Consider the following 14,632-nt stretch of genomic DNA (forward strand, 5'->3'; position numbering starts at 1 on the left):
CATCTTTATAAATTCTGTTTTTCTTTTGTGTTTTCTTTGGTTTCTAATTACCAAGTACATGTTAGTATAGCCGTACTTTGAGAAAAATAATTTGACCTGGCAAGACTTCTTGTACACTAGAAATTAATTTTGTGCTATTTAGAGGAATGTAGTATATCATACAGTACCTATTTTATTTAGTGCTCTCTGCTTTTCAGAGCTGATTCATTCTTTATGTCCTTTAGTAGAATACATTTATGAACTATCTTTAAAGTCTGCTTAAAAACTGTATATTTAAGGAATGCATCAAGTTTGGTTTTATAAAATGCTTAGAGAGAGAGGGGAGGGGGCAGGTAGGCAGACAGACACAGCAAGCTCTTTATTTCTGTCTTGCCATCTAGATGACCTGATGTGTTGGTTAGAACTTATTATCTCTCTACCTCTCCAGCTCACTTAAAAAAACAAAATTGTTTTCTTTTTAAAAAACAGTTTTCTTTTTTAAATTAGTTGGGACTTTTAGGAGGCTAGAGTGTATCCTACGTGTGACGGCAAGTCTCAGAACTCTGATATACTACTTAGATAATTCCTTAGGTTACAATAAAAATAAAACCAAATTAACAATTAGTGGTCTTGGAGGGGAACAATCCTGGGACCATGATTTAGTGTGAGAAGACTATACTAACAGTGATATCTAAATAAAGATTTTACAGTATGAGCATTCTTCAGAAAAAAAGAAACTCAAAGTGGTGGTATAGACAACCCTTGATTAGGGCTTAATTTGTATATTACTGATTCTTGTTTCTCCTCTTCATTATTTTGCTATTCATAGTAGCTTAATTAGAGTGAGCAAGCAAATGCAGTGTTTTCAACTTTTGTATATTAATTATATATTAGTAGCCATTTATGATGTTTTTTAGAGATTTAAACTTAATGGAAAAATTGAATGATCAGTTTCTTGTATAAAGTTTACTCTGCTGGAAGAGATCATTAGAAGTTCATCACTATGTGATATTTGAATATTTATTATTAATTGGATATGTTTAGTCTTTAGGTGGCCACCAAGTATGAGATTTGCTTGGAAATAAAAGCATAAAATTTTAAAAGAAAGTTATACATAAGATTCAGAACTTCAGACCCAGTCTATTTTCTCTTTTTTGTTATAGACTTGTCATTTGCTTTTAGGTCACTCTCTTGTTTAGGAACTGCATCTTCCTATGGCCAAACTTACTTTGGTCACAAATGGCATTCATCTGTTGTCCATATGACATTATTCGTATTTAAATTGATTATAAGTTCCTTGAGGGAATGGATCAGAGCTAACATTTTTTCCCCTTTCCTGTTCAACGCAGGTGGTATTATCATGAAGTGTAGTTATTTATTAATAAGCCAGGCTTTTGGACCGTATGTTTCTTCTATGGTAGAAGAACCTGTTTTTAAAGTATTTTAAAATTATATCTTAGATTTTTTTTATTAGCTCCTTTTAACTGTACTGTACATCATAAGCAGAAAGCTATAGAATTTTCAGGCGTCTTGTATTATGGTTTAAACTTGTCATAAAGATTTTAGGATGAGTGAAAGTCACATTCTGTTCCTAGTTAGGGCATCTGTCTTTTTAAGCCAGGCTGGAGAATCATAACAAATTTAAAAAAATAATTGTAATAGAAGCTTCTTTCTTTGTATTTGTTGTTACTGTCGTGGGGCTACAACAGTTGTAACAAATCCATATCTAGAAAAAGCAGTCAAATGCAAGGGAAAGAAATCCTTATTTACTAAAACACATTAGCAGACACTTGGAAATTTAGTTTTGGGGTAGATACCCTTCCCAATATTTTTGGTGTGTTTATAATAAATATGGCGTTCTCCCCCCCCCACCCCCCTGTCCCTTTTAAAGGAATTGTCTGTCTTAGAAGAAAGAAGCAAACCATCATTTTACCCACGTAAATATATGAATATATTTCTGACATTGGGGCGTTCCAGAAGATGATAAAGAAATGATAGCAGCTCCAGAAATACCAACTGATTTTAATCTACTTCAGTAAGTATATTATGATAATTTCTAAATACTTGTTTTTTCCACAAAATGGGAACTGTATTAACTTCAGTTAAAGTTACTTCTGTTTGAGAAGATATAATGTTTCAGTATAAAATAGCATGCATACTTGGAAATAGTTTATATCAATGCCTATTGGGTTCTGTAACAGTAATTCCATGCCTTTTTTTGTAGTATATTTTATAATTCAGATCCTGGAAAATTTATTATTTTTGCTGTTCAGTTCTTTGAGTCCATACTTGGTTTTACAATAGCAACTGTTTTGAAGGGAGTGTCATGCAATTCTTAAAATGTTAAGTGTTCTCATTAGTAAGGAATATATACCATGCAATAGTATTTAGGATGTAATGTCAGATTTCTGTTTAAAATCAAATGACAGGCTACAACGAATGTAGGAGGGTAGGACATGCTTTCCTTTTTTTTTTTAACCCCCCAGAAACAAATTATATGCTCATTGGTCCATAAAGTGACTTCAGCATAGCTATTTTCTTTACCCTTGTCTTAAAAGCTACTATACTCCTTATTCAGCTTTTATTCTCATTACTCTTTGGTGTTTTGATGTAGGAAAGAATTTGAGCTGCTATATGCAATAGTGGTTTTCATACTAAGCTCCAGTTTCATGAGGTACCTAAGTGAAGAGTGAACCTTTAAACTGCTCGTGGACCCCATTAACTTTACGCACACATATACCACATACTAGGGTCTTTATAAGACTTGATTTAAAAACAGAGTCTGGTTGCTAAAAATTTTGAAAACAGCAGATATCCTTGTACATAATGGTGGCCAGTGTCTGCTTTTGATGTTTTATAGATTTTCATTTTTAAAATAATTTTATTATTTTCAGAGTGTTAAGGGTCTGCTGGGATATTGCCAATATTTCAAAGTATGATTTTTAATGTGATTTTAATCCCAGTTTATATTGACTCTACTTTTAGATTCTTGAGGAAAATTTCTTGTTTTTCTTTTTGTTTGAGGGAAGATATGGGATAGTCTGAGAAAAAAATTAATTTTTGGTTTGACTACTATAAAATTATCTTATGAAATTACTCAAATACATTAATACAGGAGAGGTAATTAAAAAGGTTTGCGTTATAAACTAGACTGTTGACCATTAGAATATCTTGAGTAATTAGGGCCTGAAATAGGATAATGGATAAGAGGGAATCGATGTTGTGGAGGTAGGACAGTATTTGATTGGGTATGTGAGGTGGGGGCAGGGTAAAGAGAAGGGAGTGGAAGATTCAGTCATGTGATGGATGGCTCATTAAGTTTCCAGCCACTAAAAGGTGAACTCAGTATACCCCGTAAACATATTAGCATATGTTAATTTCACCTAGGATAGGTTTTTGTTGTTGTTCTTTTGATCTTAAAAACAGAAGGAAGCATTAGAGAAAGACAGACTCACAAGAATATTTCTTCTCTGGTTGGGGATATTTTAGGCTCTTACCCCATTTACTCACTTCAGTTTTCTTCAGAAGGTTTTCCAGTTAGTAATTAAGCCTCTAGTGGCTCATTCTTTTAGTTGGGATAGCCTGGAGATGAGGATTAAGAATGTAATTGAGCCTTTGATTACTCTTTGGCCATCAGAATATTGGCAAAGACTAGTGATTGCAGACTTAGAGCATTTACTGAGCTCTTTAAGAGAGCTAGTGTCCCACAGATATCTTGGGGAAGAAAGAAGACTACTTACACACTAGGATGTTTAAAACCATTTTCAGATTTTTTTTTGCAAAGCCATATAGGCATGTGGGAAGATTATTGATGACAGCAGTCTTCTTAAGATGTAAGAGGCATGAATTTCAAGGTTAATATTAAGTAGTCATTCAGTTTTTGGTGCATTAACTATGGGAAATGGTGTTTATTACAGGCTCTTTTCCTCCAACATTATAGGACATAGTTAGGACTGCCACTATCTTCAATACATTGTTTAAATAACTTCGTAGGTAAGTGCTATAAATAGTAATTTTTTTCCCCTGCTAGCATCTTAACCATTATTTTAGATTTATAAAGTATTCCTAACTCACAGCCTCTGGACAACTGGTTATTATAGCAATAAAAATGGAAATAGAAGAAATCTAGTTAGAGAAGACTAGCTTTAGAAAGATAGTCTTACACTTTGATTCTATTTATTTTAAACAAAACCGACAATAGTTTTACACATTTAAAATGGTAAAACCTTTATCTTTTACGTGTGTTGTTCAGTTCTAAAATCCATTGTGACCCAAATATTGATACTAAGTATGCCTTGCCTTAAGCATTTAAGTGTGGGTCTGTTACTACTATTTAGATAGATAGACCCATGTTTACATATATAGGAAGCATCACACATGTGTATTTAAATTGGTTTACTTCCATTTTGCCTTAGAAAATCCAGATTATACAAAGCACCCCTCCTACTCCAAAATGAGGGACAGTTTCTTAGAACTATAAATCTATATTTTAGAGATTAAAGAGACTTCAGAGATTTCATTCTTTCCTGCATAAACATTGTTTGTAGATGAGAAGATAGAGTGGTTGTCAGTTGTCCAAGATCACACGGTTTCCTAGTACCGTATTAACTAGAACCAGTTTTCTTGACTATAGCTCAACAGCTTTTTGCTTCATAAAGGATTTTGATCAATTAGCACACTTCCCTACCCTGTTTCAAATGATTTAGTTTGTAAAAATGTTTTATGTATATTCTTTCAGAAATACATGTTTTGTATAGTTACACTTAGATTATGAATATTTTTGTGTGATATAGGAAAGGTCATAAGATCCTTAATATTGCTAAAATTCCCTAATAAAGATTATCCCATACCTAGTGCTAAAATACAGTTTTACCTGAACACCATGGTCTTTGAATCAGAAAATGAAACCAGCCATTCCAATAGAACACCACGGTTCCTAGAGTTAAAAGTTTGAGAGCCCCTGGTTTTCTTTTTATGCTTTGGTTAAAAATTAACAAAATAAAAACATGCTTAGACATTTGTGTTTTAGATTAATGTTTTTGTGTTATATAATTTTAAATGTTTGGTAATATGCTACAATGTGTTGCTTTGGGAAAGCATCTTAATTACATTTAATGCTAATATAGTTTTGTAATGAGTTAACCAAGCCTTTCTTTTAGAAAATATGGCAAAATTTAGAAACTCCATCTACATTTCTAAGGAAGGTTTTAAATAATTGCTTATCTTTTTGTCATAGGGAGTCAGAAACACATTTTTCTTCTGACACAGATTTTGAAGACATTGAAGGAAAAAACCAAAAGCAAGGCAAAGGAAAAGTAAGTATAGAATATGTGTCTTTATTTTGGTTCTTACGGTCATAAATATACATATATGAATAAATATAATTATATACTATATATAGTTGTTTTAGTTATGTCTCAGATGTTGTTGTCTTTTAAAAATGCTTTTTTGCCCTGACTGGTATGGCAAGCCTTTGAACACTTCTACTACTATAAAGTTGAAATTAATACGTCATTGTTTCTAGTAGTTTATTTTATAAAGCATAGTATGCTAAGCAAAATGTGATATTCTGTTGGCTTTATTTTAATTTGTACATGAGTAGTCCAATATAAAGCAAATCAGTAAATTTCTTATTCTAAAGCATCCTAAAAATGTAACCTACAAGCGTTTAAGTCTAATGGGTTACTGTTGACAGTGACTCTTTATAAGTAATGTCAAGGATAAAAACTAACAAAGTGAAGTTCTGAGTCAATAGAATGCAAGTTTAGAGTATGACTGGGTAGCCTGAGAGGTGTGGGTAACTTAGTGAATGGTTAAATCATTTTGCTATTTTGGAAAGTACATTTGACTCCGTGCATGTGTAAATACATTGTGCAAAAGATGACTTGCTTTTGTTCAGCATTTTTTTTGCCAAAATGAATTTTGGATTTATATTTTCTCATGACACATTTACTTTTTTTTTTCTTGGTCTTTTTTTTTTTTTTTGATGATTCTCTTATTTATTTTTATTGGGGTATAGTTGTTTTACAATGTTGTGTTAGTTTCTACTGTATTGCGAAGTGAAGTAGAGTTCTCTGTGTATACAGCAGGTTCTTATTAGTTATCTATTTTATACATATGTGTATATATGTCAATCCACATTTACTTTTAAAAAGTCTAAATAATGCAGAAATGTACAATGAGCAAAGTAAAACTTTCCCATTTTAAATATGTAAACATTTTTGATGAACATACACATGTATATATACACCTATATATAAAAATGCACATAGAATTTTACTTAAATGGAATCATACTGTGCAAACTGTTTCATTTGCTTTTAAAACTTAATGGCATGTTGTCAGCAGCTTTCCTATCAGTGAATTTTTCCTGTCTGTAATTTTTAATGGTGTCATAGGATCCCATTTTATGTATGGAACATAATTTATTTAACTAGTCCTTGGAATATCTTTTCAGAGTGCACATAATCCATGTGTTTCATAATTTCATATGCATTCTTAGTCCCTTAAAAAGTGGTAGTTTGGCGGAGGGGAGAGAATGTGAATGAATACAAATGTTAACTCATGACTATCCAAAGACAGCCATAATTCTAGTGGGTAGTATATGCTTATTCATTAGAAAACCACTTTTCCTTGTTCTGCAATCATCTTTCAAAACCGAAACTCTGCTTTTGGCTTTAATTTGCAAGCTGGGATAAGTCTTTAGTGGCATCTGAATAGAGTAGCCACTGCTGTGATGAGGTGTTAGGCGTCAGATCAATGATTTATTATAACAATAATAATGTTTTGACCCTATACTATGTATGTTCCATGCACTGTGCTAATAATTTTACATGTTATCTAATTTAATATTTGAACAACACTGTAGATTAGAAAACTTTATTTTTATAGATAGGAAACTGAGGTCTAGAGAAGCTTAGTCGTTAAGGATTTGAGCCCACATCTGTTGAAAGGTGGTATACTCTTAATCCACTATAGTATACTACCTCATAGTCTTTTTTTTTTTAATAAATTTTATTTATTTATTTTTGGCTGTGTTGGGTCTTCATTGCTGTGCACGGGCTTTCTCTACTTGCAGCGAGCATGGGCTACTCTTTGTTGTGGTGCACGGGCATCGCAGTGGCTTCTCTTGCTGCGGAGCACGGGCTCTAGGCACGTGGCCTTCAGTAGTTGTGGCTCGTGGGCTCAGTAGTTGTGGCTTGCAGGCTCTGGAGCACAGGCTCAGTAGTTGTGCACGGGCTTAGTTGCTCCGCAGCATATGGGATCTTCCTGGACCAGGGATTGAACCCGTGTCCCCTGCATTGGCAGGCGGATTCTTAACCACTGCGCCACCAGGGAAGCCCCTGAAGTAGTTCGTAAGAGTAGGGTGGTTTTAGATTCTTGAAGAAGGAGAAAGGACCCTTTATGGAACAAAGTATAGAAACATACAGTCAGTGGAAATAAATTTGTAGATCTGGCTATAGATAGGGATCTGCAAACTATGGCCTGTTTTTGTACTACCCACGAGTTAAGAATGGTATTTACAGTTTTAAAGGATAGTAAAAATAAAGAATATGTGACAGAAGACAGTATGTGGCCTGCAGAGCCTTAAAATATTTACTATCTGGTACTTTACAGGAAGTTTGCTGACTGTTGCTCTAGATCATAGAAATGTGTAGATCTAAAAGAGACCCTCGAAATCATCTATTCTAACCTGTAAAGATATTGATACAACTCTGGCATTTTAGAAATGAGGACTCCGAGTTGGGGAGTGACTTTTTTTTTTAATAATAAGGTATAAATGCTGTTGGAGGTGTTTTATATCTGAGGCATGTAGGCAGCCTTTTCGCTGATTTATGAAGTCCCTCCACCCAATGTTAACTTTCTTATAAAGGGGCTTCATTTCCATAGTGTTCGTTAATTGAACTTTGATGATAAATAAGTGTTGGAGGGAAGGCCCAGAACAAGAAAGAGGTTGATATACCTATTCATACTGTTTAGAATTCCTTCGTCAATGCACTGCAATGATTTATAAGACTAACAATAGACATCAAGTTAAAATGTTGAACTAATTACGAGTTACTTATTTCATAGAGTTCTGTTATTCTTGCTGCCCACTACAGTCTGCACCTTAAAGCAACAATCCTATGAAGTAGGCACTTTTTTTTTTTTTTACTTTTATCCTCACTTTACAAATTAGAAAATCTCTCTGAAGCACATTGTAGTTAAGTAACTTGCCCAAGATCACTCAGCTAACAGGAATAGAAATTTGGGACCTATGCAGTCTGTCAGTCTACAGAGACTGTGCTCCTAACTGCAGTGTCACATGAGGTATATGGTAGTATAAGTTAAAAAAATTGATACCACAAAGAGGCTGTCACAACCATATCATTTTATTATGACACATGTGTATGGCACTCCCCTTTAGGTCAGGTTTAAGTGTTTTATAATTATGCACGCTATCAGCTGCTCCTGCTGTAGCTTTATTTTGAACTCTCAAGGATAAGGATATAACTTAAGCAACTTGTATTTTTATGCAGACTTGTAAAAAAGGCAAAAAAGGCCCAGGAGAAAAGGGCAAAGGTGGAAATGGAGGAGGAAAACCTCCTTCTGGTCCAAACCGAATGAATGGTCATCACCAGCAGAATGGAGTGGAAAACATGATGTTGTTTGAAGTTGTTAAAATGGGCAAGAGTGCTATGCAGGTAATGTTTATTGTGTTCTTCCTGGTTCATTTGTACATTTTGAACTTAAGTGAGTTATATAAAATATATCCCTGATTTTTCTAATTGTGTTTTAAAATTTTTTAATACTGCGTATTAGAAAAAAGCAACAAACTAGTCAGAAAACGGATCTGTCTATTCAGACATAAGACCTTTAAGCTGTGTCTTGAGTCATTTTCTGCTGCATTATTTTCTTTTAATGGCATATAATAAAAAATATGTCAAAAAATATGCTGATGTAAACCCTGACTGTGACATTTCAATTTCCTTTGAGTTTATATAGTGGCTGTTAAAGCATGAAGTTCTTTGCACATACAGAATTCTTGGCTGAGTGACCTAATGTAATCACTGTCCACTTTAGTGAATTCTTTTGATCACTGTTGTCTATTACAAATTTTATTACTTGTGCTGTTTCTTACCAGAAGAGTACAGAGTTGGAGTCATATCCATGTCAAATCATCCTAATTTTGTTTCTTCATAATTTTATGACAGTAGAAGCATTTCAGCTTTACACTGGAGGCTAAACCCATATGGTTTTAAAAAAGTGAATCAACACTATATTCAATATACACGCTTAATGAAATTATTATTTAATTTATAAAAGCTATAGGGAATAGTTTTTTTCCTTCATGGAATTAACTTTCATCAACAAAAGGTGCACATGGATGGTTTAGGGAAGGCTAGCCATTAAACTTTTTGTTATTAATGAATAACTGAAATGTAAATCTTGATTATAAATGTGCATTTATCTAAATATGTATGGTTTTGTAAATAAATTTTAAAATATCAATTGGAACTAATAAGGCACATTTTTTACACATAAAATGAAAAAGAATTGTTAGCTTTTGAACTATCACCAATTGTATAGTGCAACGTATTTTCTTAAATTCGAATTCACTGTCACTTATCCATATATGGTTAGCTTTCATATGGTTGTGATTAGGATGTGGATTTTATTTCTTGTTTAATGTTTTAAATGATTATTTTGTGTACACATTTGAAAGAAATAATGTCTTATTATATTACTGTGCTATGGTTTATTTAGTCATTTCCTAATTTAAAAAATTATCCTCCTCTCTGGTTCCCATTTTTGGTTACTTTTATTGAAGGGATAAATTATCTCTGTTAAATTGTATACCATTTCATTACTTTCCTTTTTATATTTATATTATACTTTTCTCTATAATATTTTGTTCTAAGTGGTTAAATGCATTAATTTTTTTTCTAATATCTTATCATTTTTGTTAACATCAGAAATCTCAACTTATATCTGCAGCTAATTAGGCTATTCTATTTTTGTCTAGTCTGTAGGGTTTTTTTTTTTTTTTTTAAACTTTTTGGCTCATCAGAATTTTTTAATAGAAAATGTGAGGGCTTAGCTTTATATTTCTTTTTGTTAATCATATCTCAGTGTTTAAAGAGTGAACATTTTCCTTATTTTTGTGTTGCTTATGGTTTGTCATATGTTAAGATTGTACCTCTGTGCCATTTGTTTTTCTATTTCTAAGTGTGCTTTCCCGCTTAAAAGCAGTATATCCGCAGTATCTCTCCATTGATTTCCCTGAATCATCTCTCCACCTCCAGTTTGTTTTGTGTACTCCCACTTGTGTTATCTTTCTAAAACCAAATTTGATCAAGGAAGTCTCCTGTTTACAAACTTCTAAGAGTTCTTCCTTATCTAAAAGTTCCAGCCCAGATTTCCTTATGGCATACTTGCTGTTCTCTAGCCGCCATATGTTCTCTGCCCCTAGACCTTTCTTTTTGTTTTTCTTACTGCCTGGAATAGTCTTATTTTTCTCCCTTCCATATCACAGGATTGACTAATTCAAATGTCACTCTTTTTTGGGGAAACATTTTTGGACTCTATCTCCTTCTCCCCTTGAATGTATTTCTTATTTTTCTCTTTCCAGTATAGCACTTAGTATATTGTATTATAGTTATGCACATGTCTGTATTTGCTTCTAGATTGTTAATTCCTTGATTGGGGACTGTGTATTATTCATTTTTTTGTATCCCCAGGCTATCCCTATTTCGGTGATTATGAGTGAGAGTGAATAAGTACAAGACTCGCTGTTGGTTTTAAAATAGTTCTTAAATTTTAAGAAAGAAGAAATCATGCATGTGCCCCTAGTTCTATTAGATAATAGATGTTGAATTTTATTCAATGAGTTTTTAGTATACTATTTGATGATTAAAAATTTTAAATATATTTCATTGTGATAGCTTGTATTAGTTTTACTATTTGTATTTTATTTGTATTTATTACAGCACCTTATATAAACTCTAGTATAAACTCTTCTTGATCTTCATGAATAACTTTTTGATGTGATGTGATTTTTTTGTAAGATTTCATTAAATATTTTTGTATCTTTATTGATGAGAATAGCCCTTGTTCTAGTTATCTATTGCTGCATAACAAACCACCCCAAACTCAGTGATGTAAAAGAACAACCATTTTATTATGCTTAGTGATTCTGTGGATCTAGAATTCAGACAGAGGTAAATAGGGATGTCTCTTCTGTGCTTCCGTCCATGATGCCTGGGGTCTCAGCTGAGATAGCTTGAATGCCTGGAGGTGACAAAAACAGTTAGGGACTATAATCATCTGGAGACTTCTTTATTCATGTTTGGTACCTAGTCAGGAGTGATTTGAAGGCTGGGCTCAGCTGGAACTGTTACCTGGAGTACCTACAAATGGTCCTTCCACGTGGCTTTGGCTTCTTACAGTATGGCTTCTGGGTTTGGAGAGACTATCCTGAGAGGAAATGTCTAGTTCTGTAGTGCTGCAAGAACCCAATGCAGAAGTTGAATAGCCTTCTATGACCTACTCTTGGAAGCATCATTTCTGCTGCACTCTGTTCTGGAGAAGGGGACATAGACCTCACTTCTTTTTGGGGAGCAATGTCAAACAACTTGGGGCCATGTTTTAAAACTCCCATATCACATAATATATTCTCTTGATACTGCCCATATCATATTTGGGGATCATCTTAGAAACATTTCTTTCATAAATTGAGTTGGTTAACATATACAAGCTGCTATAAAATATAGAAAAGGACTGAAATCTAGAAATTAAGCAACATTTTAGAATATGTCCAGTAAATCTCTATGAGCCAGGTGATTCTTAAATAATATTTTCTTTTTCTTTTCTTTTTCATGTGATCATATTATCTTTTTTGTACATCAAATTGTACATATTTTATTCATTCAGTTCATACCCAAATTCCGTATTTATTGGTATATAACTTAAAACATTTTCCCTCCTGACTTTTCGTTTTTTATATTAGCTGTAATTTATCATCTTAATTTTTAAAATTTTGTTTATTTAAAAATTGTTTTTATCTGTTTTGTGGTTTCCTCTTTTGTCCACGAAGGAATACAGTGCTGCTTTTATTTTTTAGTTCTGTTTTTTTAAAAATTGCTATATTGAAATATACTTCACAAACCATAAAATTCACCCTTTTAAAGTGTAAATTCAATGATTTTTAGTATTGGTACATTCACAGAGTTGTGCAGCCATCACCACAATCTAATTTTAGAATTTTTTCAATACCCCAGAAAGAAACCTCGTGCCCATTAGCAGTCACTTTCTCCTCACCTGCCCCCAGGTCTAGGCAACCATGAATCTACTTTCTATAAATTTGCCTATTCTGGACATTTCATATAAACGAGGTCATATAAATACATGGTCATTTTTGAGTGGCTTCTTTGACTTAGCGTGTTTTTAAGGTTCATCCATGGTGTGGCATGTATTATAACTTCATTCTTTTTTATTGCCAAGTAACATTCCATTGTATGGATATGCCATGCTTTATTTATCCATTCATCCCTTGATGTACCTGTGGTTTGTTTCCACTTTTTGGCTGTTGTGAATAATGCTGTTATGAGTATTATTGTACAAGTTTTTGTTTGGACATAACGTTTTCATTTCTCTTGGGTAATAAATACCTAGGAGTTGAGTCCCAGGGTCACTTAACTCTTTAGCCTTTTGAGGAGCTGCCAAACTGTTTTTACAAAGTGGCAGCACCATTTTACTTTTTTACGAGCTGTGTTTTAGCATTCCATTTCTCCAAATCCTTGCCAGCATTTATTATTGTCTGTACTTTTTATTATAGCCATCTTAGTGGGAGTGAAGTGGTATCTTATTGTGGTTTTGATTTCCATTTCCTTTGTGGCCAATTACACTGAGCATCTTTGCATGTGCTAAGGGCCATTTGTATATCTTCTGTATAGAACTGTCTATTCCGATCCTTTGCCTATATTTTTAATTGGGTTATTTGGCTTTTTAAAATTATTGAATTGTAGTTCTTTATATTTTCTGGGCACAAGTTCCATATCAGATATATGATTTGCAAGTATTTTCTCCCTTTCTGTGGGTTGTCTTTTCACTTCCTTGATGGAGTCCTTTCAAGAACAAAGTTTTAATTTTGAATAAGTCAAATTTATTTTTTCTTTTGTCTCTTGTGCTTTTGGTCTAATATATAAGAAGGGTTTGCCTAACTCACTGGTTATGAAGATTTACTTCTGTGTTTCATAGGTTTAACTCTTACATTTAGGTCTTTGATTGTGTATATGTGAGATAGGGTCCAGCTTCATTCTTTTGCATACAGATATCCAGTTGTCCCAGCACCGTTTATTGAAAAGACTAGTCTTTCGCTATTGAATTGGGTTGGCATCCTTGTCAAAAATCAAATGACCATCAATCTAAGGGTTTATTTCTGGACTCTCAGTTTTATTCCATTAATCTACGTATCTGTCCTTATGCCAGTACTGTACTGTCTTGATTACTGTAGCTTTGTAGTAGGTTTTAAAATCATGAAGTGTGAGTCCTTCAACTTTGTTCTTTTTTCAAGACTGTTTTGACTATTCTGGATACCTTGCATTACCCTAAGGATTTTAGGATCAACTTTTCAGTTTCTGCTAAGAAGCCAGCTGGGATTTTGATAGGGATTGCATTGAGTCTGTAGATCAATTTGGAGGGTACTGTCATCTAACAATATTAAGTCTCCAGATCCATGAACTATCCTACTTTCTTTTGATGCTTATTTCTTATTAATATGGGACTATTAGTGCTCACTGTTGAGGAAAGGTGTTATTTTATTTGCATTTCCTCATTGACCCAGGCATTCACTTCTTTTTAAAAATTTTGTAAAATTTTCATTCCATTGCAGTGTTAATATTTAGATATTACTTAGTACAATATTTTAGTCAAATATCAGTATTTTCTAAGATATCTATAATATCACTAAGAAATTTCAGTTTATAGAGTTGGGTCCCATATTTAGTTTTCAGATTCCTTTTAATGCAAAAATAAGGAAGATGGATCATTTATGTACAATCAGGTGATTAATTTACTGAATTTGATTCCATTTTATTGTTAAAATTTAACTTTACATTTTAGTATACAAGTGTATTTATTTATTGAAATAATGTGATACCACTTAATGTTGAATCTTAACGACTTTAATCTGACTTAATTAACTCTTAGAACGTTAGGAAAAACTAATGGTTCTTTTCCCCCTCTGCTGTAGTCGGTGGTAGATGATTGGATAGAGTCATACAAGCATGACCGAGATATAGCACTTCTTGACCTCATCAACTTTTTTATTCAGTGTTCAGGCTGTAAAGGTAAGATATATTTATTTTGGAAGCAGAATGTTCTCAAATGTTCTCTTCTTTTTTGTTTCATCTAAAGATTATTAGCACTTTATGTGGAAACTAATGCCATGATACTGAGTTATTTGCATTATAACCATACAAAATGTATGTAAGGAAAAAAGAGCAAAGAACAAAGAGAGAAAGTCTGTTGAGACTGTTATATTCATATGTGAAAGTTAACTAAAAACTTGGCAATTGGGCTCCCCTGGTGGCGCAGTGGTTGAGAATCTGCCTGCCAATGCAGGGGACACGGGTTCGAGCCCTGGTCTGGGAAGATCCCACATGCTGCGGAGC

The 14,632-nt window shown here is 33.2% G+C and overlaps 1 protein-coding gene across 6 annotated transcripts in view; it reads left to right on the forward strand.

Moving 5' to 3' along the window:
• Positions 1-14,632, forward strand: part of STAG2 (STAG2 cohesin complex component) — a 119,479-nt gene that overhangs the window by 39,806 nt on the left and 65,041 nt on the right. For all 6 annotated transcript variants that reach the window (XM_057538793.1, XM_057538798.1, XM_057538797.1 and 3 more), the window contains exons 2-5: positions 1,871-2,014; positions 5,216-5,294; positions 8,498-8,662; positions 14,212-14,308. In XM_057538793.1, the coding sequence (XP_057394776.1) occupies positions 1,971-2,014; positions 5,216-5,294; positions 8,498-8,662; positions 14,212-14,308 (385 nt within the window). In that variant the 5' untranslated portion in view covers positions 1,871-1,970. The remainder of the gene's footprint in view (positions 1-1,870; positions 2,015-5,215; positions 5,295-8,497; positions 8,663-14,211; positions 14,309-14,632) is intronic.

This window comes from Balaenoptera acutorostrata, chromosome X, assembly GCF_949987535.1.
Source record: "Balaenoptera acutorostrata chromosome X, mBalAcu1.1, whole genome shotgun sequence".
Lineage (NCBI taxonomy): Eukaryota > Metazoa > Chordata > Mammalia > Artiodactyla > Balaenopteridae > Balaenoptera > Balaenoptera acutorostrata.